The sequence below is a fragment of the Nerophis lumbriciformis genome, linkage group LG34 (genome assembly GCF_033978685.3).
Source record: "Nerophis lumbriciformis linkage group LG34, RoL_Nlum_v2.1, whole genome shotgun sequence".
Taxonomy (NCBI): Eukaryota; Metazoa; Chordata; class Actinopteri; order Syngnathiformes; family Syngnathidae; genus Nerophis; species Nerophis lumbriciformis.
The window spans coordinates 1,012,501-1,038,131 of record NC_084581.2 but is presented as its reverse complement, the minus strand read 5'-3'; the positions used below and the strand labels follow the sequence as shown (position 1 = coordinate 1,038,131).

General features: G+C 42.1%; 2 protein-coding genes across 4 annotated transcripts in view; both read right to left on the bottom strand.

The window, feature by feature from the left end:
• The window catches only part of arhgap18 (Rho GTPase activating protein 18), a 48,033-nt gene extending 34,202 nt beyond the window's left edge, over nucleotides 1-13,831 (bottom strand). The window contains exon 1 of one of the 2 annotated variants that reach the window (XM_061929238.1): nucleotides 13,685-13,831. In XM_061929238.1, the coding sequence (XP_061785222.1) occupies nucleotides 13,685-13,719 (35 nt within the window). In that variant the 5' untranslated portion in view covers nucleotides 13,720-13,831. The remainder of the gene's footprint in view (nucleotides 1-13,684) is intronic. The other variant, XM_061929239.1, reaches the window with a different exon arrangement.
• Nucleotides 13,832-14,222: 391 nt separating this feature from the next.
• Nucleotides 14,223-25,631, bottom strand: part of fkbp6 (FKBP prolyl isomerase 6) — an 11,604-nt gene continuing 195 nt past the window's right edge. Inside the window, exons 1-9 of one of the 2 annotated variants that reach the window (XM_061929241.2) lie at nucleotides 25,618-25,631; nucleotides 20,026-20,143; nucleotides 19,856-19,945; nucleotides 19,593-19,795; nucleotides 19,413-19,532; nucleotides 14,917-15,114; nucleotides 14,725-14,834; nucleotides 14,549-14,637; nucleotides 14,225-14,439 (exon numbers count right to left, since the gene is read on the bottom strand). The exon at nucleotides 25,618-25,631 is cut by the window's right edge and continues 195 nt beyond it. In XM_061929241.2, the coding sequence (XP_061785225.1) occupies nucleotides 14,423-14,439; nucleotides 14,549-14,637; nucleotides 14,725-14,834; nucleotides 14,917-15,114; nucleotides 19,413-19,532; nucleotides 19,593-19,795; nucleotides 19,856-19,945; nucleotides 20,026-20,143; nucleotides 25,618-25,631 (959 nt within the window). In that variant the 3' untranslated portion in view covers nucleotides 14,225-14,422. Of the gene's footprint in view, nucleotides 14,440-14,548; nucleotides 14,638-14,724; nucleotides 14,835-14,916; nucleotides 15,115-19,412; nucleotides 19,796-19,855; nucleotides 19,946-20,025; nucleotides 20,144-25,617 lie in introns of both variants that reach the window. The other variant, XM_061929240.1, reaches the window with a different exon arrangement.

The following is a 25,631-nucleotide window of genomic DNA, read 5'->3' as shown; positions in this document are numbered from 1 at the left end:
AAGGAAAATTCAAAAAGAGGGCCGATCAGGTAGAGGTGGAGACTAAGCCCAGCGACCCAGAGACAACAGATTCAGATGGGGTGGGAGGCTTACATGTAGTGGATGTAGAAAAAAACGTTAAACACGATAGCGCTGCGTCAGCGATTATCTGGGTTGGACCCAAAGTGGAGGGACAAACTATCGAAATGGAGTTAGACACAGGTGCGGCAGTGTCAATCATTTCAGAAAAACTGTACAATGCTAAATTTAGCCAGTTACGCCTCCGTACCACCAACCTACTGTTGAGATCGTATACAGGCCAGGTTAGGACACCCTTGGGGGTAATAAAAGTAGATGTGCGTCTCAACAAACAACGGGCACATCTCCCCCTGTATGTGGTTAAGGGTGACGCTCTCTCTCTTTTTGGACGAGAATGGTTGCGAAAAGTAAAGTTAGATTGGACAATGATTAAAACTGTTTGAGCCACACATCCCATACAGGAAGACCGCACAATGGCAACAGTACTAGACAGCCATGCCAGGGTGTTCCAAGAAGGTCTAGGTACACTAAAGGGCTTTGAGGTGGCGTTAACCCTCAAGCCGGTGTATCAACCGAAGTTCTTCCAAGCACGGTCGGTGCCGTATGCACTTCGGCCGAAGGTGGAGGAAGAATTAGAGCGTTTGGAACAGGGGGGCGTACTGTCTCCAGTACAGTTTAGTGAATGGGCTACTCCAATTGTACCCATTGTAAAAAAAAATGGGAAAGCACGTATATGCGGAGATTTTAAAGTGACCTTGAATCCCGCGCTTTGTGCTGAACATTACCCCATTCCGAGGATAGAGGATCTTTTCGCATCACTGGCGGGGGGGCAGCGTTTCAGCAAATTAGATCTGGCGAACGCATATTTACAGGTTCCGGTTCAGGAAAGCTCCCGTAAATATCTGACAATTACCACGCAGAAGGGAATGTTTTGCTATAACCGTCTTCCCTTCGGGATCACCTCTGCGCCGTCAATCTTTCAGCGAGTCATGGACCAAGTGTTGCAGGGCCTCCCCAACGTCCATTGTTTCCTGGACGACATTTTGGTGACTGGGGAGAACGATGCAGATCACCTAAAAAACTTAGATGCAGTGTTGGGCCGATTGGAAAAATTCGGTTTGCGAGTACAGAAGGAGAAATGTGAATTCTTCAAGAGTTCATTAGAATATTTGGGGCATGTCATTGATAAAAAAGGGCTACATAAGTCCCCAGAGAAGCTTAAGGCCATCGCGGAGGCCCCAGCCCCCATTAATGTGAGTCAGCTCCGTTCTTTTTTGGGCCTGATAAACTATTATGGCCGGTTTGTAAAAAACATGGCAACCATTCTCAGCCCATTACATGAGCTGTTGCACACCGGAGTGGCATGGAAGTGGTCACCGGAGTGTGAGAAAGCTTTTAAGGCAGCAAAAGACCACCTGCAATCAGAACAGGTGCTAACACATTATGACCCCAGGTTGCCCCTGCGGATAGCGTGCGACGCGTCGCCGTATGGGGTGGGCGCAGTACTTTCGCACGTGATGCCCGGTGGTGAGGAGAGACCCATAGCCTTTGCCTCTAGGACATTGAGCAAGGCGGAGCAAAATTATGCTCAGATTGAAAGGGAGGCGTTGAGAATTATTTTTGGGGTACGTAAATTCCACGCCTATTTGTACGGGTGCCATTTTACACTACTCACAGATCACAGACCGCTGACAAGTATATTGAGTCCCAGTAAGGCGACGCCACCTATGGCGGCCGCGCGACTGCAGCGGTGGGCGTTAGTGTTATCAGCACACAACTACACAATCCAATACAGGAAAGCAGCGGATCATGGGAATGCTGACGGTCTCTCACGGTTGCCACTGCAGGTAGCGCATGGGGAAAAGCCAGACGCAGTAGGTAGGGTGACAGTACATCACCTTGACGCACTCCCAGTGGACAGTGAAGATATTAGGAAGGGAACTAAATATGACCCAGTGCTCTCTAGGGTAGTAGAGATGGTAGTGTCAGGCCAGTTCGTTGGGACAGTTGGGCAGAATGACGCGTTGGCACCCTTCTACATGCGACGAGACGAACTGACGGTGATCCATGGGTGTTTGCTATGGGGCAGTAGAGTGGTGGTTCCTCCAGCGTTGAGACCGCAGCTTCTGAAAGAACTACATGCCGGGCACCCGGGCATGGTCAAAATGAAGGCCATTGCACAGAGCCATGTCTGGTGGCCGGGGTTAGACGCCCAGATTGAACAGCAGGCCAGGACATGCTCTACGTGTCAACGTGACCAAAAGAACGCGGCGCTCTCCCCACTGCACACCTGGCCATGGCCGGGATCCCCATGGCAACGGATCCATGTGGACTTTGCAGGGCCGTTCGAAGGACACATGTTCTTGGTGGTGGTAGATGCGTACTCTAAGTGGCCGGAAGTACAGGTGATGAAAACGACGACGACGGAGAAGACTGTACTGGCCCTGAGGAGTATGTTTGCCCGCAACGGAGTACCAGAGACACTGGTTAGTGACAATGGGGCACAATTCACAGCGGCAGAGTTCGGGGCATTTCTCCGGGCAAACGGAGTGAAGCACAAAAGGTCAGCGCCGTTTCACCCCGCCACGAACGGTTAAGCAGAGCGTTTTGTGCAGACGCTGAAGCGTTCATTGAAAGCATCTAGGGGAACATTTACGCTGCAACATCGAGTGGAGGCATTTTTACTCAGCTACAGGAATGCGCCTCACATGACGACGAGTGAGTCTCCGGCTATGCTCTTCCTGCGCCGTCGGCTCCGCTTGGACCTTGTGAAGCCGAACGTGTCGGCTACGGTGGAGCTGGCGCAGGAGGGCCAACGAGAACGCAGAGCCCTGGTGGCTAAGGATAGACGGTTTGCAGTGGGGGAGGCCGTGCTGGTGCGTGATTATCGACGGGGGGAGGAGAAGTGGATGCCTGGACTGGTGGCATCACAAGAGGGACCGGTATCCTACTCCGTGGATGTGGGGGCAGGCGCGCTCTGGAGACGTCACATAGAGCAGATGAGAGCCGGTGACCGTGCGCTGTTGGTTCCCACTGGTCCAGAGCAACCAGCTGTGCCGAGTGAACTGACAATTGGGACCCAGCCGGTTGCTCCTCCCCCTTCTCCGACAAGAGGGGATGCTCTGGAAACCGGGACAGTCGCCCCTGAGCCAGGAGGGTCACCCAGACGGACAGCAGATGTTGGAGCGCCAGGCCGGAGGTATCCACTCCGGGTTACCAGAGCTCCAGACCGCCTTAATCTCTGAACTGTGGGGGAGTGGGTTGTTAAAGAGTCATGTCACGTTTTGGGGCAGAATAATCCCCGTGGAATGACTCCGAGGTTCGGGGGTAGTCTACCCCCAGGCCTCAGTAAGCATGTATGTGTTTTAAGTTTGACTTCCCTATTTACAATAGCCCCCTAAGTGGGTATTTCAATGTATTTTATTGTTACACCGCTGATTCGCACAAAGCATCATTTTGCACATAACACATGTTCTAAGTGCTTATGGCCTAGTCTGTTTTTATAGGCCGGGTTTAATAGGGGTGGTTTTTGGTGCGTGTGAATCTGAATAAGTGGGGAGGGATGTTGTGTATTGAGCTTCATGTTTTGTCTGCACTGTGTTACACCCAGTGACCACCAGGGGGAGTGCCAGGTGGGTTTATATATATTGGGTTGGACTTCCGTTCTGGGTGTGCAAATAAAGCTGTCTAAAGTATACACCAGCTCCCGACTCGACTCTCGTGATCACATTGCTAAGGTGAACAATGAGTATGACTGTAAGTGTTACCGACTAACAGTCAGTATATAAAAGCAGGAGCAATGAACTGTCAGCGCATTTAATTTATCTTACCTCACTGAATACCACTGATTTTCACGCGCTTTTTTGTCATACGTGTAGCGATTATAACAGACACATGTTTTGGCGTGTTTTATTATTCATAGTTTGCTTAACAGTAATATAATATTCTTATACGCTATAAGTGAACGGACGTCCGAGATCAAAACTGGGAATATAATCCCAGAGAGGGGGAAAAAAACGGTAAACTATTTTTAAATTGAAGAAACAATATGATTAGGTTATATATACATATGCGTGTATCCTACATAAACAATGTATGAATACATTAGATATCTATATATCTTAGGGACCTATAGACTGTATCTCTGTTGCTGCAGCAGCAGAGAGTTTATTCTGTCTTGACACTTTGTATTGATATTTTCTATTACATTCTTCCCTTAAATGATAATGTTTGCAGTGATTGTTTTATATGTATTATTTTATGTAAGTCGCTTTGGATAAAAGCATCTGCCAAATACTTAAACATATATAAACTCCTGAAAGTCTTCATATCAGCTAAAACCACCAATCTGTTTCACTGGATTCAGAATAAAACCAAATTCTGTTTTACCCAACAATGTTAGTATTTGAATATTGTTACTTGAAGACTGATTCCTGGTTACAATTATACTGTTAAGAAAGTATTGTCTTATACTTTGCCTAAAATGAGAATGCATCATAATCAGTGGCGGCTGGTGAATTTTGTTTTAGGTGGGGCTGAAAGTTTGTAAAGCAAACCCCTGTAGGGGCGTCATCCTCCCCCAGAAGATTTATTTGTGATTTTCACATACAAATATTGAAGATCTTTGATCCTTCTCAACTCTGTGGTAATATTATTTTCATAAAATACAACCAATAGTACGTTAATGTTAAATCTTACTTGTGAAAAGTAATCCCCCGATTCCTATTTTTAACAGTACGCTCATTTGAGCAGGAAAACGCTGAACACCATCTTTGTTTTCTACCTGTCAACTGTCAGTTCAGGCTGCTCGCCGGCTCCTTATCAGCACTTCAAGATGGCGGCCAAATTGCTCACGTCACAGCAACCAATGCTGCGTCTACTTATAAGATGTCTATGGTTATAACGTCATTGCAAACACTGCAATCTGTTGCGTCCACTGCAGTTTGCTACCTTATTCATACTTTTTGTCAAGTGATTTTTTTTTAAGCAGGGTTGCATGAGGTACCTATACATAACGTTACGTTAGTCAATGTATCACACACAGTAACGTAACGTTAGTCAATGTATCACACACAGTAACATTACGTTAGTCAATGTATCACACACAGTAACATTACGTTAGTCAATGTATCACACACAGTAACATTACGTTAGTCAATGTATCACACACAGTAACGTAACGTTAGTCAATGTATCACAAACAGTAACGTAACGTTAGTCAATGTATCACACACAGTAACATTACGTTAGTCAATGTATCACACACAGTAACATTACGTTAGTCAATGTATCACACACAGTAACGTAACGTTAGACGGTGGTCAGCAGCACTGCGTATTTTAGCCACCTACAAAAAGACAAACATAGTCAAATAAAGGTCAGTTAAAATGTATACTATATTAAGAATATGTGTACATATTGCATAGGGCCCTGACATCTAAAAAGTACAACTCTGTTCATTGTTATGTTCATATATTTGTTATGTTTTTCATGTGTACGCACACATCAACACACATACAGTATGAGATGAGATCAATGAGATAAGGTAAGAACAGGATAGAAACTGCTGTGGAACTAGTTACAATGCAATATGCCATGGAAATACAATGTTAACACTTTTGTGCAAATAAGTACAGTTGCACTTGTTTTTTTCAAATGTGTTTATTCTGTAAAGGAATAAGTTACATGTTTAAAATGACTGGTTAATAGTGCTATTTTGAAGTGCAATGTCAGCACTATCTTTTTCCCTGCAATTTCAAATGCACTTGTTTTAATAAATAAATACAGCGTTTTAAAAGCATACACAATCTGTGTAAATATATTAGTCTGTGGTTAAATGACTTGAAAGGACTCGAAACTCAAAATGCAGGACTTTGGACTTGACTCGGACTTGCCCTGTCTTGACTCGGGACTTGACTCGAGACTTGAGGGCAAAGACTTGAGACTTACTTGTGACTTGCAAAGCAATGACTTGGTCCCACCTCTGGTCATCACACAATATAATTATCAGGGTGTATAGTATACATTGAATTATGTACATTATTTACAATTCGTGGTGTGTGTGTGTGTGTGTGTGTGGGGGGGGGGGGGGGGGGGGTTAGGTTTGGTTGTTATCATCAGTCATCAACAATTGAGAACAGAGAAATGGATATTGAAACAGTGTAGGTCTGACTTGGTAGGATATGTACAGCAAGTAGTGGACATATAGAGTGAGAGAGAGATCAGAAGGCATAAGAAAAATATCTGCATGTGATTGTTTACATTTGATTATTAACAACAATCCGGAGAGGGTGTTATGGGTTGAATTGCCTGGAGGTGTTCTTTTATTGCAGTTTTGAAGGAGGATAGAGATGCCCTTTCTTTTATACCTGTTGGAAGCACATTCTACATTGATGTGGCATAGAAAGAGAATGTGTTAAGACCTTTGTTAGATCGGAATCTGGGTTTAACGTGGTTAGTGGAGCTCCCCCTGGAAGTAGTTTGACATGTACTTCGGTATCAGGGAGGTGTAGAGGATTTTATAGACTAGGCTCAGTGCAAGTTGTTTTACTCTGTCCTCCACCCTGAAACGTTCTTCTTTAGTTACAGTATATAATAATAATAATTATAATGGATTAGATTTTTAAATCACGCTTTTTCTATTGTTAGATACTCAAAGCGCTCACAGAGAAGTGGGAACCCATCATTCACAAACAAACGTTTGGCTGGTTATTTTTCTTCACTTCCGGTTCCGGTACACCGTGCGTGACTGTTCGCTGACTGCTCGCTGTTTCGAAAAAGCTAAGTATCGTTCTATTTGTGTGCTTTTAATTGTTCTGCAGCTTTCTTTATTACTTTCTCAACATATTTAGTAGTACTATTTAACTTGCAAATCATCCGATCTCTGTCTCACGACCCCTCCCGCAGCTAGCTAGCAGCTAGCTGCTAAGCTAACGAAGCTAGCGCGGAGAAAGGCGTCGCCGGTCGCCGGTCAGAAGGAATCTACTCCTGCACACCGTGACCAGGACTTCTCGGAAGACAGCAGGAACTTCACTCGGTGACAGAAAACACTGTGAGTATGGCTTCCTGCGCGTCTTGCACCTTACTCACGGAGAGGCTGGCTCTGCTAGAGGGCCGTGTCCGCCAGTTAGAGCAGAGTAATCTCGTAACTTTAGATGTTGCGGACACATCTGCTAGCGTTAGCTGTAGCGAGCTAACTAGCCCAGCCTGTAGTAGTCCTAAGCGGCCTACAAGCTACGGTGTACCGGTTGAGACGCATAATAGATTTAGCTCTTTAGCTAGTCCTACACCCCAGTCTACCGGGCACCACACCTTAGTCATAGGGGACTCCATCACCCGAAACATAAAGCTTAGCAAACCAGCCACAATTAAGTGCATCTCTGGGGCCCGAGCACCTGACATTGAGGCTAATCTTAGGGAGCTAACTCGCAACAGGCCTAGTAAACACGTACGACAGGCTAATCGCACCACCAGTTATGCGAATATAGTTGTACACGTTGGCTCCAATGACACTAGAATGAGACAGTCAGAGATTACAAAGAGAAACATAGCCAGGACTTGTGATCTCGCTAGAAAGATGTCCAGGCATCGAGTAATTGTCTCTGGCCCCCTGCCTGCGAGAGGCAATGATGAGAGGTATAGCAGATTAGTCTCGCTTAACAAGTGGCTGGCTAGCTTCTGTAGACAACAGGGACTAATGTTTATTGATAATTGGCCCTCTTTCTGGGGCAAACCAGGCTTGCTGATGAGGGACGGCCTTCACCCTAACCAGGAAGGCGCCATCATCCTGTCTAAGAATATAGACTACTGTTTAAGTCACATTTGACTAACTACACTAGAGCAAGCCCGGTCACAGGCAATTACAGAGCCTGCTAGTCCGGGTGAGGAGTCAGTTAAGCTAGAACTAGCCAGCACCAGGCTGGATAATTCCTGTACGCATAGCAATTTTCTTAGAATAACACACAACTCACATAATGTGTTTTCTGTTGTGAATGTGTCCTACTGAGGTGGCAAATCATGATGCGTTCAGTCGATCGCAGCATCAAGCAAACAATATGAAAATTCCCGTCGTATCAATTCCTAGATATGGTCGAAACTATTTAAAGTGCACTACGTATAATAAACGCAACATTATTAATATTTCTACTACGGATAATTTAAACAAAAACTCGTCAAAACAGCCCAATACTTATAATATGGGCTTTTTAAACATAAGATCATTGTCTCCCAAAACGTTATTAGTTAATGAGGTCATTAGAGACAACAATCTTAACGTCATTGGTCTTAGCGAAACCTGGCTCAAACCAGACGATTTTTTTGCGCTAAATGAGGCATCTCCTCCTAACTATACGAATGCGCATATTGCCCGTCCCCTTAAAAGGGGTGGGGGGGTCGCACTAATATACAATGAAAACTTTAACCTTACCCCTAACCTAAATAATAAATACAAATCGTTTGAGGTGCTTACTATGAGGTCTGTCGCACCGCTGCCTCTCGATATGGCTGTTATCTACCGCCCCCCAGGGCCCTACTCGGACTTTATTAATGAATTCTCAGAGTTCGTTGCTGATCTAGTGACGCACGCAGACAATATAATCATAATGGGGGACTTTAATATCCATATGAATACCCCATCGGACCCTCAGTGCGTGGCGCTCCAGACTATAATTGATAGCTGTGGTCTTACACAAATAATAAATGAACCTACGCATCGCAACGGCAATACGATAGATCTAGTGCTGGTCAGGGGTGTCACCACCTCCAAAGTTATGGTACTCCCGTATACTAAAGTAATGTCCGATCATTACCTTATAAAATTCAAAGTTCTGACTCAGTCAACAAACTAATAATAATAATAACTGCTATAGCAGCCGCAACATTAATGCTGCCACAACGATGACTCTTGATGACCTACTGCCTTCGGTAATGGCACCATTCCCAAATTATGTCGGCTCTATTGATAACCTCACTAACAACTTTGACAATGCCCTGCGCAAAACCATTGATAGTATAGCACCGCTAAAACAAAAAAGGGCCCCTAAAAGGCGCACCCCATGGTTTACAGAAGAAACCAGAGCTCATAAATTATCATGTAGAAAGTTGGAACGCAAATGGCGCGCGACCAAGCTTGAGGTTTTCCATCAAGCATGGAGTGATAGTTTAATATCGTATAAACGCATGCTTACCTTAGCTAAAGCTAAATATTACTCAAATCTCATCCGCCTCAACAAAAACGACTCTAAATTTTTGTTTAGTACAGTAGCATCGCTAACCCAACAAGGGACTCCTCCCAATAGCTCCACCCACTCGGCAGATGACTTTATGAATTTCTTTAATAAGAAAATTGAACTCATTAGAAAGGAGATTAAAGACAACGCATCCCAGCTACAACTGGGTTCTATGAACACAGATACAACTGTATCTACGACGGATACTGCAATACCAAATAGTCTCTCTCTTTTTGATGAAATAACATTAGAGGAACTATTACAGTGTGTAAGTGGGATAAAACAAACAACATGTTTACTTGACCCACTTCCTGGGAAACTTATCAAGGAGCTTTTTGTATTATTAGGTCCATCAGTGCTAAATATTATAAAATTATCACTTTCCTCTGGCACTGTTCCCCTAGCATTCAAGAAAGCGGTTATTCATCCTCTGCTCAAAAGACCTAACCTTGATCCTGACCTCATGGTAAACTACCGACCGGTGTCCCACCTTCCCTTTATTTCGAAAATCCTCGAAAAAATTGTCGCACAGCAGCTAAATGAACACTTAGTGTCTAACAATCTCTGTGAACCTTTTCAATCCGGTTTCAGGGCAAATCACTCTACGGAGACAGCCCTCGCAAAAATGACTAATGATCTACTGCTAACGATGGATTCTGATGCGTCATCTATGTTGCTGCTTCTTGATCTTAGCGCTGCTTTCGATACCGTCGATCATAATATTTTATTAGAGCGTATCAAAACACGTATTGGTATGTCAGACTTAGCTTTGTCGTGGTTTAACTCTTATCTTACTGACAGGATGCAATGCGTCTCCCATAATAATGTGACCTCGGACTATGTTAAGGTAACGTGCGGAGTTCCTCAGGGTTCGGTTCTTGGCCCTGCACTCTTTAGTATTTACATGCTGCCGCTAGGCGACATCATACGCAAATACGGTGTTAGCTTTCATTGTTATGCTGATGACACCCAACTCTACATGCCCCTAAAGCTGACCAACAGGCCGGATTGTAGTCAGCTGGAGGCGTGTCTTAATGAAATTAAACAATGGATGTCCGCTAACTTCTTGCAACTCAACGCGAAGAAAACGGAAATGCTGATTATCGGTCCTGCTAAACACCGACATTTATTTAATAATACCACCTTAACATTTGACAACCAAACAATTACACAAGGCGAATCAGTAAAGAATCTGGGTATTATTTTCGACCCAACTCTCTCCTTTGAGTCACACATTAAGAGTGTTACTAAAACGGCCTTCTTTCATCTCCGCAATATCGCTAAAATTCGTTCTATTTTATCCACTATCGACGCTGAGATCATTATTCATGCGTTCGTTACGTCTCGTCTCGACTACTGTAACGTATTATTTTCTGGTCTCCCTATGTCTAGCATTAAAAGATTACAATTGGTACAAAATGCGGCTGCTAGACTTTTGACAAGAACAAGAAAGTTTGATCATATTACGCCTATACTGGCTCACCTGCACTGGCTTCCTGTGCACTTAAGATGTGACTTTAAGGTTTTACTACTTACGTATAAAATACTACACGGTCTAGCTCCGTCCTATCTTGTCGATTGCTTTGTACCATATGTCCCGGCAAGAAATTTGCGTTCAAAGAACTCCGGCTTATTAGTGATTCCCAGAGCCCAAAAAAAGTCTGCGGGCTATAGAGCGTTTTCTATTCGGGCTCCAGTACTATGGAATGCCCTCCCGGTAACAATTAGAGATGCTACCTCAGTAGAAGCATTTAAGTCCCATCTTAAAACTCATTTGTATACTCTAGCCTTTAAATAGCCCCCGTTAGACCAGTTGATCTGCCGTTTCTTTTCCTTTCTCCTCTGCTCCCCCCTATCCCTTGTGGAGGGGGAGACACACAGGTCCGGTGGCCATGGATGAAGTGCTGGCTGTCCAGAGTCGGGACCCGGGGTGGACCGCTCGCCTGTGCATCGGCTGGGAACATCTCTGCGCTGCTGACCAGTCTCCGCTCGGGATGGTGTCCTGCTGGCCCCACTATGGACTGGACTTTTACTATTATGTTGGATCCACTATGGACTGGACTCTCACAATATTATGTCAGACCCACTCGACATCCATTGCTTTCGGTCTCCCCTAGAGGGGGGGGGGTTACCCACATATGCGGTCCTCTCCAAGGTTTCTCATAGTCATTCACATCGACGTCCCACTGGGGTGAGTTTTTCCTTGCCCTTATGTGGGCTTTGTACCGAGGATGTCGTTGTGGCTTGTGCAGCCCTTTGAGACACTTGTGATTTAGGGCTATATAAATAAAGATTGATTGATTGATTGATTCATTCATTCACACCTGGTGATGGTAAGCTACATTTGTAGCCACAGCTGCCCTGGGGTAGACTGACTGAAGCGAGGGTGCCAGTTTGAGCATACTGCCCCTCCGACCACCACCTATCATTCATTCATCATTCATTCACCAGTGTGAGCGGCACCGGGGGCAAGGGTGAAGTGTCCTGCCCAAGGACAACCCTCAGGTTTCTGGCACGGCTGCTCTACCTACTACGCCATACCCCCCCAATATACAGTATATCACCCTAAAACTATTATCCTGAAAGTGAGTTACACTAAGAGTATGACTTATTTACATAACTTAAAAAACCTGCTCAAACAGATGGAGGTTCTGGCACATTTTATGGTTTGAAATCTGTATTTAGAGTGTGTGGTTGGTAGTTTATGAGGGTATAAGTGGACATGAAAGATGCCTGGTGGCTGTTCACATCCATATTAGGTAAAGAGTGAGAGGAACTATCCCCATTTTAAAAGACACTCCTTGCACATTTTGAACTCTTGACTTCCCTCAAATGAACAAAGCATGTCAGCCAGCCAAGCAAAATAAAATACAGGTAAAAGCCAGTAAATTAGAATATTTTGAAAAACTTGATTTATTTCAGTAATTGCATTCAAAAGGTGTAACTTGTACATTATATTTATTCATTGCACACAGACTGATGCATTCAAATGTTTATTTCATTTAATTTTGATGATTTGAAGTGGCAACAAATGAAAATCCAAAATTCTGTGTGTCACAAAATTAGAATATTATATTTGGCACCCCAAACCATCACTGATGGTGGAAACTTTACACTAGACTTCAGGCAACGTGGATCCTGTGCCTCTCCTGTCTTCCTCCAGACTCTGGGACCTCGATTTCCAAAAGAAATGCAAAATTTGCATGGTTGGGTGATGGTTTGGGGTGCCATGTCATCTGCTGGTGTCGGTCCACTCTGTTTCCTGAGATCCAGGGTCAACGCAGCCGTCTACCAGCAAGTTTTAGAGCACATCATGCTTCCTGCTGCTGACCTGCTCTATGGAGATGGAGATTTCAAGTTCCAACAGGACTTGGCGCCTGCACACAGTGCAAAATCTACCCATGCCTGGTTTACGGACCATGGTATTTCTGTTCTAAATTGGCCCGCCAACTCCCCTGACCTTAGCCCCATAGAAAATCTGTGGGGTATTGTGAAAAGGAAGATGCAGAATGCCAGACCCAAAAACGCAGAAGAGTTGAAGGCCACTATCAGAGCAACCTGGGCTCTCATAACACCTGAGCAGTGCCAGAAACTCATCGACTCCATGCCACGCCGCATTAACGCAGTAATTGAGGCAAAAGGAGCTCCAACCAAGTATTGAGTATTGTACATGCTCATATTTTTCATTTTCATACTTTTCAGTTGGCCAACATTTCTAAAAATCCCTTTTTTGTATTAGCCTTAAGTAATATTCTAATTTTGTGACACACGGAATTTTGGATTTTCATTTGTTGCCACTTCAAATCATCAAAATTAAATGAAATAAACATTTGAATGCATCAGTCTGTGTGCAATGAATAAATATAATGTACAAGTTACACCTTTTGAATGCAATTACTGAAATAAATCAAGTTTTTCAAAATATTCTAATTTACTGGCTTTTACCTGTAATTGTCCATAACAGCTCCAAATTGCACCACATCTTAAAAATGAGTTTTTTTTTTTACTTTCAGAGGGAGGGAGAATTATGTTATGGCATAAAAAGTAGTATAATATAATAGAATCTGCTACAGATCATAAGGATCATAACAATAGCTATGATAATGGATATTTATTCTTTGAAGTCATTACATTTATGAGAAAAAAATGGTACCTTGATGACATGTGGTATGTTTTGTTGATCCATTTAAAGGTTGCATGAAGAATAAAACAATAATGACGGATAGTCAAGCCTGAAATTAAAAAAAAATCTGAATTGTTTTTCTTGAGTGTCCCACAAAATAAGACAATGTACAAGAGGCATCACTGTGAAACTAATATTTCTCAACTTTGAACATAGTCAATGGTCAGCATTATGAATAATTTTGTACTTGACTGTACGTTACTTCACAAAAATATGAATGCTAGTGGCATTATATGTTAATATTTGTCTTCCTTACCTGAGGTGCAGGTAAAAAGCCAGTCTGGAGACCATAATGTCTGTGTGTCCGACCAAACTGTCTCTTTACTGAGGACGACCTTCTTGCCATGTGCTTGGGGATGATGTTAACACACATAAACACACACACACGCACGCACGCACACACCCAAGTCGATTAGCCTGAGAGCTCAATCAGATTGTCTTGCCTCCCCACTTGCCCCTCCCCCTTTCTGATCCCATCTCAACCCTTCTTTCTCACTGGTTCTCCGATTCCTGTAAACTTTATAGTTCCATTCATCTGCTGCTATTAGGAGCCAACCAAGCAGAGCAGCACTGCATCGTACTTTGAGCTGTTTTTACTATTTCTCCCTTCTCCTGAAGCTGCTTAGTCAAGCAAAATATTACAAACAATTATCAGTATTATTCAGTGCAGTTAAGACACACTGTATGTGACTAACTCATAACACTAACTTATTTCATCTTCATATGCATTATGACCTTCCCTGCTGCAATTACGCTCCCTCTTGTGCTGTTGTTTGGTATTACAACAACTACCTAGCAAATACCCGAAAGTCACATTCAGATTTTTTATTTGTGCTTTTGCCAAAACCCCATTAAAAATGAAAACAACAAACCCATGGAAATACTGAACATAATATATTCATCATGAGGTAAAACAAATAGAACAATGCAAGGATTGTTAAAGGATGAACAAAAAAACCCACAAACTGTGACTCAGGAATTGCAGAGTGGCTCTTCACTGACTTGGATCATCTGCAAAAGACAAACACTTTTTACTACACATGGAAGACACATAATTAGGCACACCAACACAATTAAATGAGATAAACAACAACCAGGATGTTAAAAAGCAGTAGAATACCATTTGTCTGCTTCTCCGCTGAGCCCTTGAAGCCTGCAAACATTTTTGCATACAAGTCTTTCTCTTTGTCCAAGCTGTCTTTGTAGGCACTGCAACATAAAGCACCAGAGAGGTTGTGCGATGATGAGTGTGCAGTGTTTGACGTGTGTGTCAGTCGACATGTGACATGAACTTACATGGTGACTGTCTTCAGCAGGTTGTTGATGTCACCGTCAAAGGGCTTTCTGGTTTGGGCCTTGACGAGGTAATCGTGAGCTCTCTCGTTGTCTCCCAGCTCCAAGTAGGCCTGGCAGAGACAACGGCGCTTTTAACAAACAATGTGATAGCAATTTGCTGTCGATCGTCTACTGTAGAGGTTTGAGTCAGACCTGTCCACAGCGGTAAAGAGCCTTGGTGCTGCTGGAGTCGACGTCCAAAGCTCTGTTAGCGTATTTCAGAGCTTTCCGCGGGCGCTCCAGACGCAGCTCCGTAAGGGACAGGTTCAGATAGAGAGGTAGCAGCGCCATCTGGAGCTTCTTTGCCTCCGCATCGCTCAGCCGGACCCTGTTGCCGAGCAACTCTACCCCCTGTTGTACATGCAGTATCCATTAGCTAACACTTAACTCATTATTGTGGAGCGATACCTTTTCACAAAATATATTTTTTTCAAGATGTTCTACCAGTAATATGTCTATGGAACATGTTTGACACCAAGCTTCATAAAAATTAAGTGAAGTGATTTATATTTATATAGCACTTTTCTCTAGAAACTCAAAGTGCTTTACATAATGAAACATCTTATCTACATCTTTAAGCTATATCTAAACCAGTGTGGGTGGCACTGGGAGCAGGTGGGTAAAGTGTCTTGCCCAAGGACACAACGGCAGTGACTAGAATCCTCAAGTTGCTGACACGGCCGCTCTACCAACCGAGCCACGCTGCCCAAAATCTATTATCTCCTTGCTCCACGCTTTGGAAGTTGTGTGGTTTGACTAGGGGTGTCCCGATCCAAGATCAGCAAAAAAACAAGTATGGTAATATATTGGCTTGCATGTAAAATGTGTGACATAATGTCCGAAACAAGCAGTCCTGCAGCGTGTTTACTTCTGCAAAGCTGGACAGCCAGTTAACATCTAAATGTCCTCCAAAAGGCACACAAGGTTGGTCTTTTCTTGTATTTTAGTCAAGCCATTAACAAAAAGGTAAACAGGGTACTGCAGGCTATAGGCTACTAGGAGCTAGTAGCTACCAGGGTTTCCCCCAGATTGCCAATATACTTGTGGTGGTGGGGGCAGAACCAGGAGCGGGGTCAATATGACATCATCATGTAATTTGCATAATCTGTGAAGATGCATATATTGTCTTTAAAAAGGCTAGGAAAAAATGTACATACATGTTAAAACAAATCAGTTTTATTAGTACTTAGTAATAACATATATTTGTGTTATATTGTTTTGCAAAATGTTACAATTTTGGCTGCTTATTGTACAATGTACAAAACCCAAAACCAGTGAAGTTGGCACGTTGTGTAAATCGTAAATAAAAACAGAATACAATGATTTGCAAATCCTTTTCAACTTATATTCAATTGAATATACTGCAAAGACAATATACTTAACATTTGAACTGAGAAACTTTGTTAGTTTTTGCAAATATTAGCTCATTTGGAGTTTGATGCCTGCAACATGTTTCAAAAAAGCTGACACAAGTGGCAAACAAGACTGAGAAAGTTGAGGAATGCTCATCAAACACTTATTTGGAACATCCCACAGGTGAACAGGCTAACTGGGAACAGGTGGGTGCCATGATTGGGTGTAAAAGCAGCTTCCATGAAATGCTCAGTCATTCACAAACAAGGATGGGGCGAGGGTCACCACTTTGTGAACAAATGCGTGAGCAAATTGTTGAACAGTTTAATAACAACATTTCTCAATGAGCTATTGCAAGAAATGTAGGGATTTCACCAACTACGGTCCGTAATATCATCAAAAGGTTCAGGGTACCTGAAGAATAAACGGCAAGGCCTTGACCTTTGATCCCTCAGGCGGTAGTGCATCAAAAAGCGACATCAGTGTGTAAAGGATATCACCACGAGGGCTAAGTAACACTTCAGAAAACCACTGTCAGTAACTACAGTTGGTCACTACATCTGGAAGTGCAAGTTAAAACTCTACTATGCAAAGCAAAAGCCATTTATTAACAACACCCATAAACTTTGCTGGCTTCGCTGGGCCCAAGCTCATCTAAGATGGACTGATGCAAAGTGGAAAAGTGTGCTGTGGTCTGACGAGTCCACATTCCAATTTTTTTTTGGAAACTGTGGACGTCGTGTCCTCCGGAACAAAGAGGAAAAGAACCATCCAGACTGTTATAGGCGCAAAGTTGAAAAGCCAGCATCTGTGATGGTATGGGGGTGTATTAGTGCCCAAGGCATGGGTAACTTACTCATCTGTGAAGGCACCATTAATGCTGAAAGGTACATACAGTTTTTGGAGCAACACATGTGCTATCCAAGCAAGTTCTTTTTCATGGACACCCCTGCTTATTTCAGCAAGACAATGCCAATCCACATTTTGCACGTGTTACAACAGCGTGGCTTTATAGTAAAAGAGTGTGGGTAGTAGACTGGCCTGCCTGCAGTCCAGACCTGTCTCCCATTGAAAATGTGTGGTGCATTATGAAACCTAAAATACCACAACGGAGACCCTGGACTGTTGAACAACTTAAGCTGTACATCAAGCAAGAATGGAAAATAATTCCCCCTGAAAACTTCAAAAATTAGTCTCCTCAGTTCCCAAACGTTTACTGAGTGTTGTTAAAAGGAAAGGCCATGTAACACAGAGGTAAAACTGCCCCTGTACCAACTGTTTTGCAATGTGTTTCTGCCATTAAATTCTAAGTTAATAATTATTTGCAAAAAAAAATTTAGTTTATCATTTCGAACATGAAACATCTTGATTTTTCAGTATATTCAATTGAATATAGGTTGAAAATATTTGCAAATCATTGTATTCTGTTTTTATTTATGATTTACACAACATGCCAGCTTCACTGGTTTTGGGGTTTATAGTTACTTAGCATAGTGATTAGATCAATATTTTCTTTTTTTCTTATGATTGGAAAACATTTGTTTTGGTATTTTTGTTATCATTTACCGAGTCGTAGAGTAAGTCTCTGACTACAGGAATATTTTGAGGGTAAAACCCAAATGATTTAAACGGGAGTCAATAGTAGTTTTTGCTTTTGTTTCGTTATTGTGCACTGGTCACATTATTTTGTTAAAAACAATTGTATGTAGCTGTGGAGGGGGGCGTGGCCTTCCGCGGAACGGGGTGCTCCAGGACCGGCCTCGAAGACAGTGACAGGTGAGTAGATGGCCCAGGTGGGCCTTGTTATCTAATCACCTGTCGCCTTTATTAGCAGCAGCCGGAGCGAGACACGCGGTTGGAGTGGGAGCCAGAGAGAGAGAGACACGCCCAAGAGAAAGACATTTTGCTGGAAAGCAAACAGCTCAACATTTTATGAAAATAAACCAGTGTTGTACCCTGAAATCCGGGCTCTCGTGGCAGTGTGTGGTGGTCTGAGGAAACCACTAGAGGGCAACCTCCACAGTAGCATTCAATACCATGAATTTACACCATCTGATTTACAACAAATACACCATCTGATTAACAACAATACTAGCAAGTTTGACATTTAATAAGATAAGCTTTATCAAAATGTGTTACTTATTGCTAAAAAACATTTTACTTCTGCAATCTATTGTCTAAGTATTGGATCAGGACTCGAAATCGGATTGGGATTGCAGGCCAAAAATGTTGATTGGGGCATCCCTAGTTGTATTGTTGTATGTGATATACAGAGCCTGTATAATAGAACCAAATATGTCACCTTCATCTTCAGATCTGGCGCTAAAACGGGGGGTGGGGGGAACACGCATCTTTTCGTGTCGTTCTCACCAGTTTGGAGTCCGAAATGGCTGTCAAAGTGTATATATATTTACAGTGTTTATGTCAAGAGTGGATCAAATAAACAATAGTGCTTCTTAGGAGACACGCTTGTGGTAGACAAACACAGCACATTAGCATTAAAGGAGACCTATTATGCAAAACCAACCTTTCTTACCTAGTGTGTGTATTTGTGTATTTGGGATCTGCAGACGTCCCAAAAATTTGAAATCAAACCATGGATGCACTGCGGAGATATTTATAAAACAATCCTGCCTTCCGTCATACTTCCTCCAAACGAACCGTTTGGAATTTATACAATTTGTGACATTTTTCTAAGTTTGTACATCTGCAGACATTTCCATATATGTTAGAGATTTACCCGAAGAACTTTGTGCGAGTCTGCCATTGTAGTCCAACACTGTAGTCAATAAGTGTCTTATTTTTCTTTATCCTATTGTTTTAGGGCAGACCGGCTCGTACATGCACATGCATCCTCCGCTGTTGCTATTTCTTATACAAATTAGTGTTCAAACTTATATCTGTCAGTACACTCCATATGGAAGCGCTAAAAACTACAACATGGCTGAAGGGGAGAAGACGCAGTCAAAATGCAGGTACGTAAATAAGACCGCCCACAAAACGGTGCATCCTGAAGACACGGTAAAAAGCGGCTCAAGAACGGTCTGTAAAATCTAATCTAGCAATTTGGACAGCAGAACCACCACTAAACGTTATGTAGACCACAACAAAGTGATTTAAATGTAGAAAAAATATCATAACATGACCCCTTTAAAGCTACAGACGCATAAAACAGTGTTTTCCAGTAGGGCTTGCTTAAAGCACTTATTTCACTTTTTCTTCAAACACCCATTGAGGAATGTCTAAAACATATTTAATGGTTGAGGCAATAATACCTTTACACCTTACACTTTCACCTGCTTGTAGTGCTCTTTGGCTTTCTCATAGCGACTCTGGTTAAAGCATCTGTTGCCAAAGCTGCGGAGCGTGTTGACCACTTCATCCAGTTTGCACAAAGGAAACATGTTCTGCTCTTCCTGAAAACCAAAACTTGTTAACCATGGAAAGTTTGTACTTGATACGGTGGATCTCCATACCGGGCTCAGTATGACAAAGTCATCCACTTGGCCGGAGTCGAGGATGTCAAGGATCTGGATTTCAAACAAAACCGGGGCAGCGGCCGGGATGAGCGGAGGACATCCCATTTTTCCATAGGCATAGCGAGGATGCAGTAGGAAGCGGGAGAACTCTCCTTTCCGCATGGTCAGCAGACCGAGCTCCATTCCAGGAAGCGTCACGTCTGTTTAACGGATCACCTGTTAAACATTTGAACATTGTTTCTCTTCTATTATTCTCCAACCTCTGCCCAGCTTCATCATGCGCGGGTGTTTGAAGTGTGTAGTGGTCTCGAACGGCTGATCGGAATATTCCAAAAAGCCGGAGTAATGGACTGTGTGGAAACAGAAAGAAAGTCCCAATGCAGAATAATTTAAAAAGTGCTATGGAGACGTGAGAGCAAGACTTAATTACTTAACACTGAAGCATTTTGGGGCACAGACGGGCCTTCTCCAGGGTGGACCACCTCTTTCATGACCCCCCCGTTTCCCAGGACATCTTCCATCTGCTGGCGGATATTGTCAAATGGACTCTGGGATGGCACAAAGATATTTAAACAATTAAGACACCAAATTCAATATTACATTTTTATTTCTGAAACATTTACTACAATTATAAAGATGCATTGATGGCTATGAACATCATTCATCATGTCAATTCCCCACATATACAGTCGGGTCCATAAATATTGGGACATTGAGAAAATTCAAATAATTTTGGTTCTTCACACCACCATACTGGATTTAAAAATACTGTATATTGCTGTTTTGTGTTGTACTCTTCAGTTCAGTTCAGTTTATTTTGAACATGCACACAATACAATTACAATGTAATGCATCACATATTTCCAGTTGTTTCATTACATGTCCGAAAAGGAGTAAGAAGAAGCAGAGCTTATTTAATCCTACCCCCTTCATATCATAGCAGTCTTATCCCATTTCTTTGTTCTCTGTTTGTAACAGAACATAACTCTTCTCTATGTATGTAGATGTAGTTTTATAAGTCGTCCTTTTTTGTTTTTGGTGATAGTGTCATTTGTTTTCTCCCTGGTGTTGTATGTGAAATGGTGCTAAATTTAGAACTACAGATGGAAATTAGCTATTAGCTATATCTGGTGGACCCATTAATTCCTTGTGAATAATGTATCGCGCCCACTGTCCATAAACAAAATAAAAAAAATATGAAACAAACAACATATCATCAGATTATGGTCAGGTGGTTGATTTGACTATTGCATAATAAATTAGTTGCTTTCACAGTATCATGTGGGTCACTATCTACCTGCGTTGAGAAGCACTCTCCAAATGTCTTCTAAAGCATTTGACAGAATATGAGCAGATATTATTGTCTGAAACACTTCAGAGTTATTACTGTTGCATTTCAGTCACATCATCAATATATACAACGAAATCAGTATTTGTCCACGCCATGACAATATGCTTCCCTGATGAGCTGCTATTTTTTGGATCATAAGCAATTCCTTTTTTTCTTCACACTCTTTTCTTCCCGTCACTCTGGTACAAGTTGATCTTTGTCTTATCTGTCCATAGAATGTTGTTCCAGAACCTTAAAGGCTTTTTTAGATGTTGTACGAGAACCACCATTTCACTCAGTAATGACATACTTTAAAAAATACAATTCACCAAAGGCTTTTTTTCTTTCAAATTCAGTAATCAAAGAAGAGTCAAAGTCTTTCATATATTTTCCAATATACTGGCATGTTTACATTTAAAAGATCATTTTGTCCGTAGGCATTGAGCGCTGTGCTTTGGAGGGGTGGGGGAGGAGAGGACACATAAAGCAGTGAGGAGGAAGGGACCACCCGCCTTTAGCCGGTTACAGCAACTAAATATTTTGAAACACTCGTCTGTCTTGTCGATGTATACATCTTCCCCCAGCTAACAGTAATTTCCTCTTACTGGTGATCACTCCAAAACCCCAGAAAGAAGCACCTCCTACTGACTTGTGATTGGCCACAATGTGCAGCGCCTAAGCACATGGCTACTTTCAATACGATTTGTGTATGGGGACATAACCTGGGCGTGGTCTGGGCATGCCAACTCCTGCGATCAATTCCATGTTGATTGCAATGTAACAAAAAAATGTGCTTGGCTTTGTGGGTGCCCACACTTTAAAATATCTGAATTTTTACCGACATACGTACTTTTCTGGATTTTAACGTACGTCTATTTTTAGTGAAACCGCCACGCAACTCTAGTTACATATGGCCCCTGATGTTTTGGGTTATGTCTCTTAAATATTTGCTTTGGATTTTCATCCTAATAATGGCTGGCTTTATATTGAAAGCTCTTTGATCTCAAGTTGAGAGTTGACAGTAACATATTTCAAATAAAAACTAACACACTTTAAATGAACTCACAGCCAGAAGGTCCTGGGTAAGATTCCCTGGTTTTTCTGTGTGGAGTTCGCATGTTCTCGCAAGTACATCTAGCCGTGGCCGCAGACACTCTAGGTTGTGCCCACTTTCAGTCAAGGTCGCACCCACTTTAATTCTAAGTCACACCCACTTTAAGTATAAGTCACAGCCACTTTAGGTATAAGTCACACACACTTTCAGTGTAAGTCGCACCCACTTCAAGTCTAAGTCACGTCCACTCTAAGCCGCGCCCCCTTAAAGACTTGCCCACTGCAGTGACGACAACGAAAGTGAAGCTGGATGGACAATATGTAACACGGAAATCAGAAATAAAATAAAAAAATACTGCTGAAAATAAGTTAGGGTTAGGTTTGGGTTATGGCTAGGGATAGGGTTGTATATAATCAGCAATACATTAAACCATGGTGCATTGCATTAGCCATCTTGGATCACGTTATAAATCAAGTGCATAGTTTCCCCTACATTGCTAAGATTCCTGTGGCGGTGGAGGTGTGGTTAGGGTGTGGCGACGATATAATCATCGTATAATTTGCATAATTTGCTATGATATGATTTTCTTTAAAAAGACTCAAATGATGTATACATACATTTTAAAACAAATCTGTGTTATTGATTTGTATCAACATATTTGTATATTATATTGTTTTGCTTTATTTTCAATTGTTGCTGCTTATTGTACAATGTACTTTGTTGATAAATGTTTAAGTAACTGGAGACTTTTAGACTACGTTTACACTGCAGGCCAAAGTGGCTCAAATCAGATTTAGTTTTAGATCTGATTTTTTACAGCTGACTGTTTACAATGCAATGTTGTTTGTCTATCTGTGTTGGCCCTGTGATGAGTCGGAGACTTGTCCAGAGTGTACTCTGCCTTCCGCCCAAATGCAGCTGGGATAGGCTCCAGCACGCCCCAAGACCCCAATGGGACAAGCGGTAGAAAATGGATGGATGGATGGATGTTAACACTGCAAGTAAAATGTGATTTTTATCAGACTCCAGTGTAAACCCGAATGTGGCACCAACATGTCCCCAATGTGGTGTCGACGTCATTTGCATGCGCACTAAGATAAAGTGAAAACAAAGGAAGTTGACCGGGAGGAAGTCGCTACTTCTACAAAATAAAATAAAAGTCGCAACACCTTAAAAATTAGTGTTTTTACATAAAAGTAAATGAAAGTAATATAATGTATGAATGGATATACATAGTGTAATATATTTGGGAGGGTTGTATTAATTTTATAGCTGTTAAGTCGAGGAGACACGGACATCAGCGTGGATCGACGGGAGCTTTATTTTTCAACTCACATGTAAGCAAATGCGCCACAGCATCAATTCCGGTCTTTAAACAATCTATATTTCTCCAGAATCGAAATATATATTCATATATTACATATAGCCAATTATTTGTGCACTATCGACAATCACTATCGATGCACTGAAAATTTGGTCGTCTTAAATTGAAACCGGATATTTTGATGAAATATCAATTTCCGCTGGTGACTGCGTCTTTCCCGCGCACACGAGTGACGTAGCTCGCCCAAAGATGACGAAAAAATAACATTCAGGTCACATAGCGTTTAGACTGAAGTCACATTTGAAAAAAATCAGATTCCAATCGGATTCAGGCCTACCTGCTGATGTGGCCTGAATCTGATGCCAAAAGATCAGATTTGAAGCACTTTGGAGCGTTAACACTGGCAAAAAAAATCAGATCTGCATCACTTGAAGGCAAAAAAAATCAGATTTGGTGTGCAGTGTAAACGGGTCATTGTGACTTTAAAAAAAATTAAAAACAACTAGCAACAAATCTAGCATCTTTTTCTGGTGTTATTATAGACTGTACTCGTGTTTAGAGACTTTACTTCTATCCCTCGATGTCTGTGACTAAAAGCGAGCTGCAGCCACACTTGTTTGGCGCTGCTGCTCAGGTTGGACATTCTCTCCTTAAAAACTGTCACTATCCTCTTAACATTTGCACATTTTGTTGGCATGGCTGTCCACGGGTATATCTGGGATAAATAAAAGTTACGTCTACATTGCAAGCATACTAACGACGCTCCATACAATCGCGTGCATCTTGTTGACTTCATCCCAACATCAGGTTTTGTCAGTACTGTTTTTGGTGATCAGTCATTTTTCAGCGATCAAATTTTCGGTGCATCACTAGTCAGTTGTGTGCAAATAATAGGCTATATCCATTTATATTGTAACGAACTGCTGGTGGTAATGTTTTATGTTCATGTGATTTTGATTTTATATTTATTTTCCCCATGATCACAAATACACCGTCCGTACCTGAAAGCACATTGGCGCAGAGTGAGGAAGTGTGCAAAGGGAAGCACGGAGATGAATGTGTTTGCACGCTAGGTAAAACCTGTTGGAATTGGGCTGATTGTTAACGTAGCATTGGCAAGTGTCGGACTTTTGACTTAGTCTGGAGGCTCCAATACGTTATATGAATTTGTTTTCGCGTAAAAAAAACTTATTTTTAAGGTGTGGCGGCTATGATTTTGCTGTGGCAGTGCGCCATTAAGTGGAAACCCTGTAAGTGTCCACTCTCATGTTGTCAGCGCCACTGTGGGCATGTCTTTAAGACACGGTTCACTTCCGTTGTCTTCACCCCTGTGGGCGCAACTTAAAGTGTCTGAGGCTGCAGCTAGACCCTTCTCTGTTCTCCCCGTGACTGTGGGGTTTCTCTCCGGGTACTACGGCTTCCACCCACCTCCAAAGACATGCACCTGGTTATAGGCTGATTGGCAACACTAAATTAGCCCAAGTGTGTGAATGTGAGTGTGAATGTTGTCTGTCTATCTGTGTTGGCCCTGTGATGAGGTGGTGACTTGTCCAGGGTGTACCCCGCCTTCCGCACGAGTGCAGCTGGTATAAGCTCCAGCATCCCATGACCCTGAGAGGAATAAGCGGTAGTAAATGGATGGATGACATATACTCTAGACCTTTTAAATGTGATAATGAGGTACAAACCACACTTCTGGCCATGAAACAGTTAAGCAGCAATTTGTCCCATTACTTTTAGTCACTTGATAAGAGAGGCATATTTTGTATACAAATTGTTGTAATTCCTACACCGTTTACATGATTTGGATGAAAATACACTTAAATTAAAGCTGAAAGGCTGCAGTTAAGTACACATTGTTTCATTTAAAATTCATTCTGGCGGTTGTTGCTCCAATATGGATGGACCTAACTCCTATTTTGATATACATTTATTGAAACTCCAATAAGGTAATTTAATGTTACCTATGCATTACCCATGGAAAATTATACATTTATTGAAACTCCAATAGGGTAATTTAATGTTAACTATACATCACACATGGAAAAAGGTTTTCTATGATTGGCAGCAAAACTTGACACCTGCCAATAGTAAAAACAGTCATAATTTAATATGAATAAAAAATATAAAACACCATGTACAAAGCTATACCACAGTATTGTGATAGTAACAACTTTTAAATATAAGTACCTTTAGAAGTTAAATGCAAACAATACAGCGATAGCTCATTAAAAAAGTGCCAACTAAGCTAAGATGAGACTTACTTCCGTTAGCATTTTGTGCTTAGCACGCTAATAGCTAGCCAACAACTCACCTGATTTAGCTCTG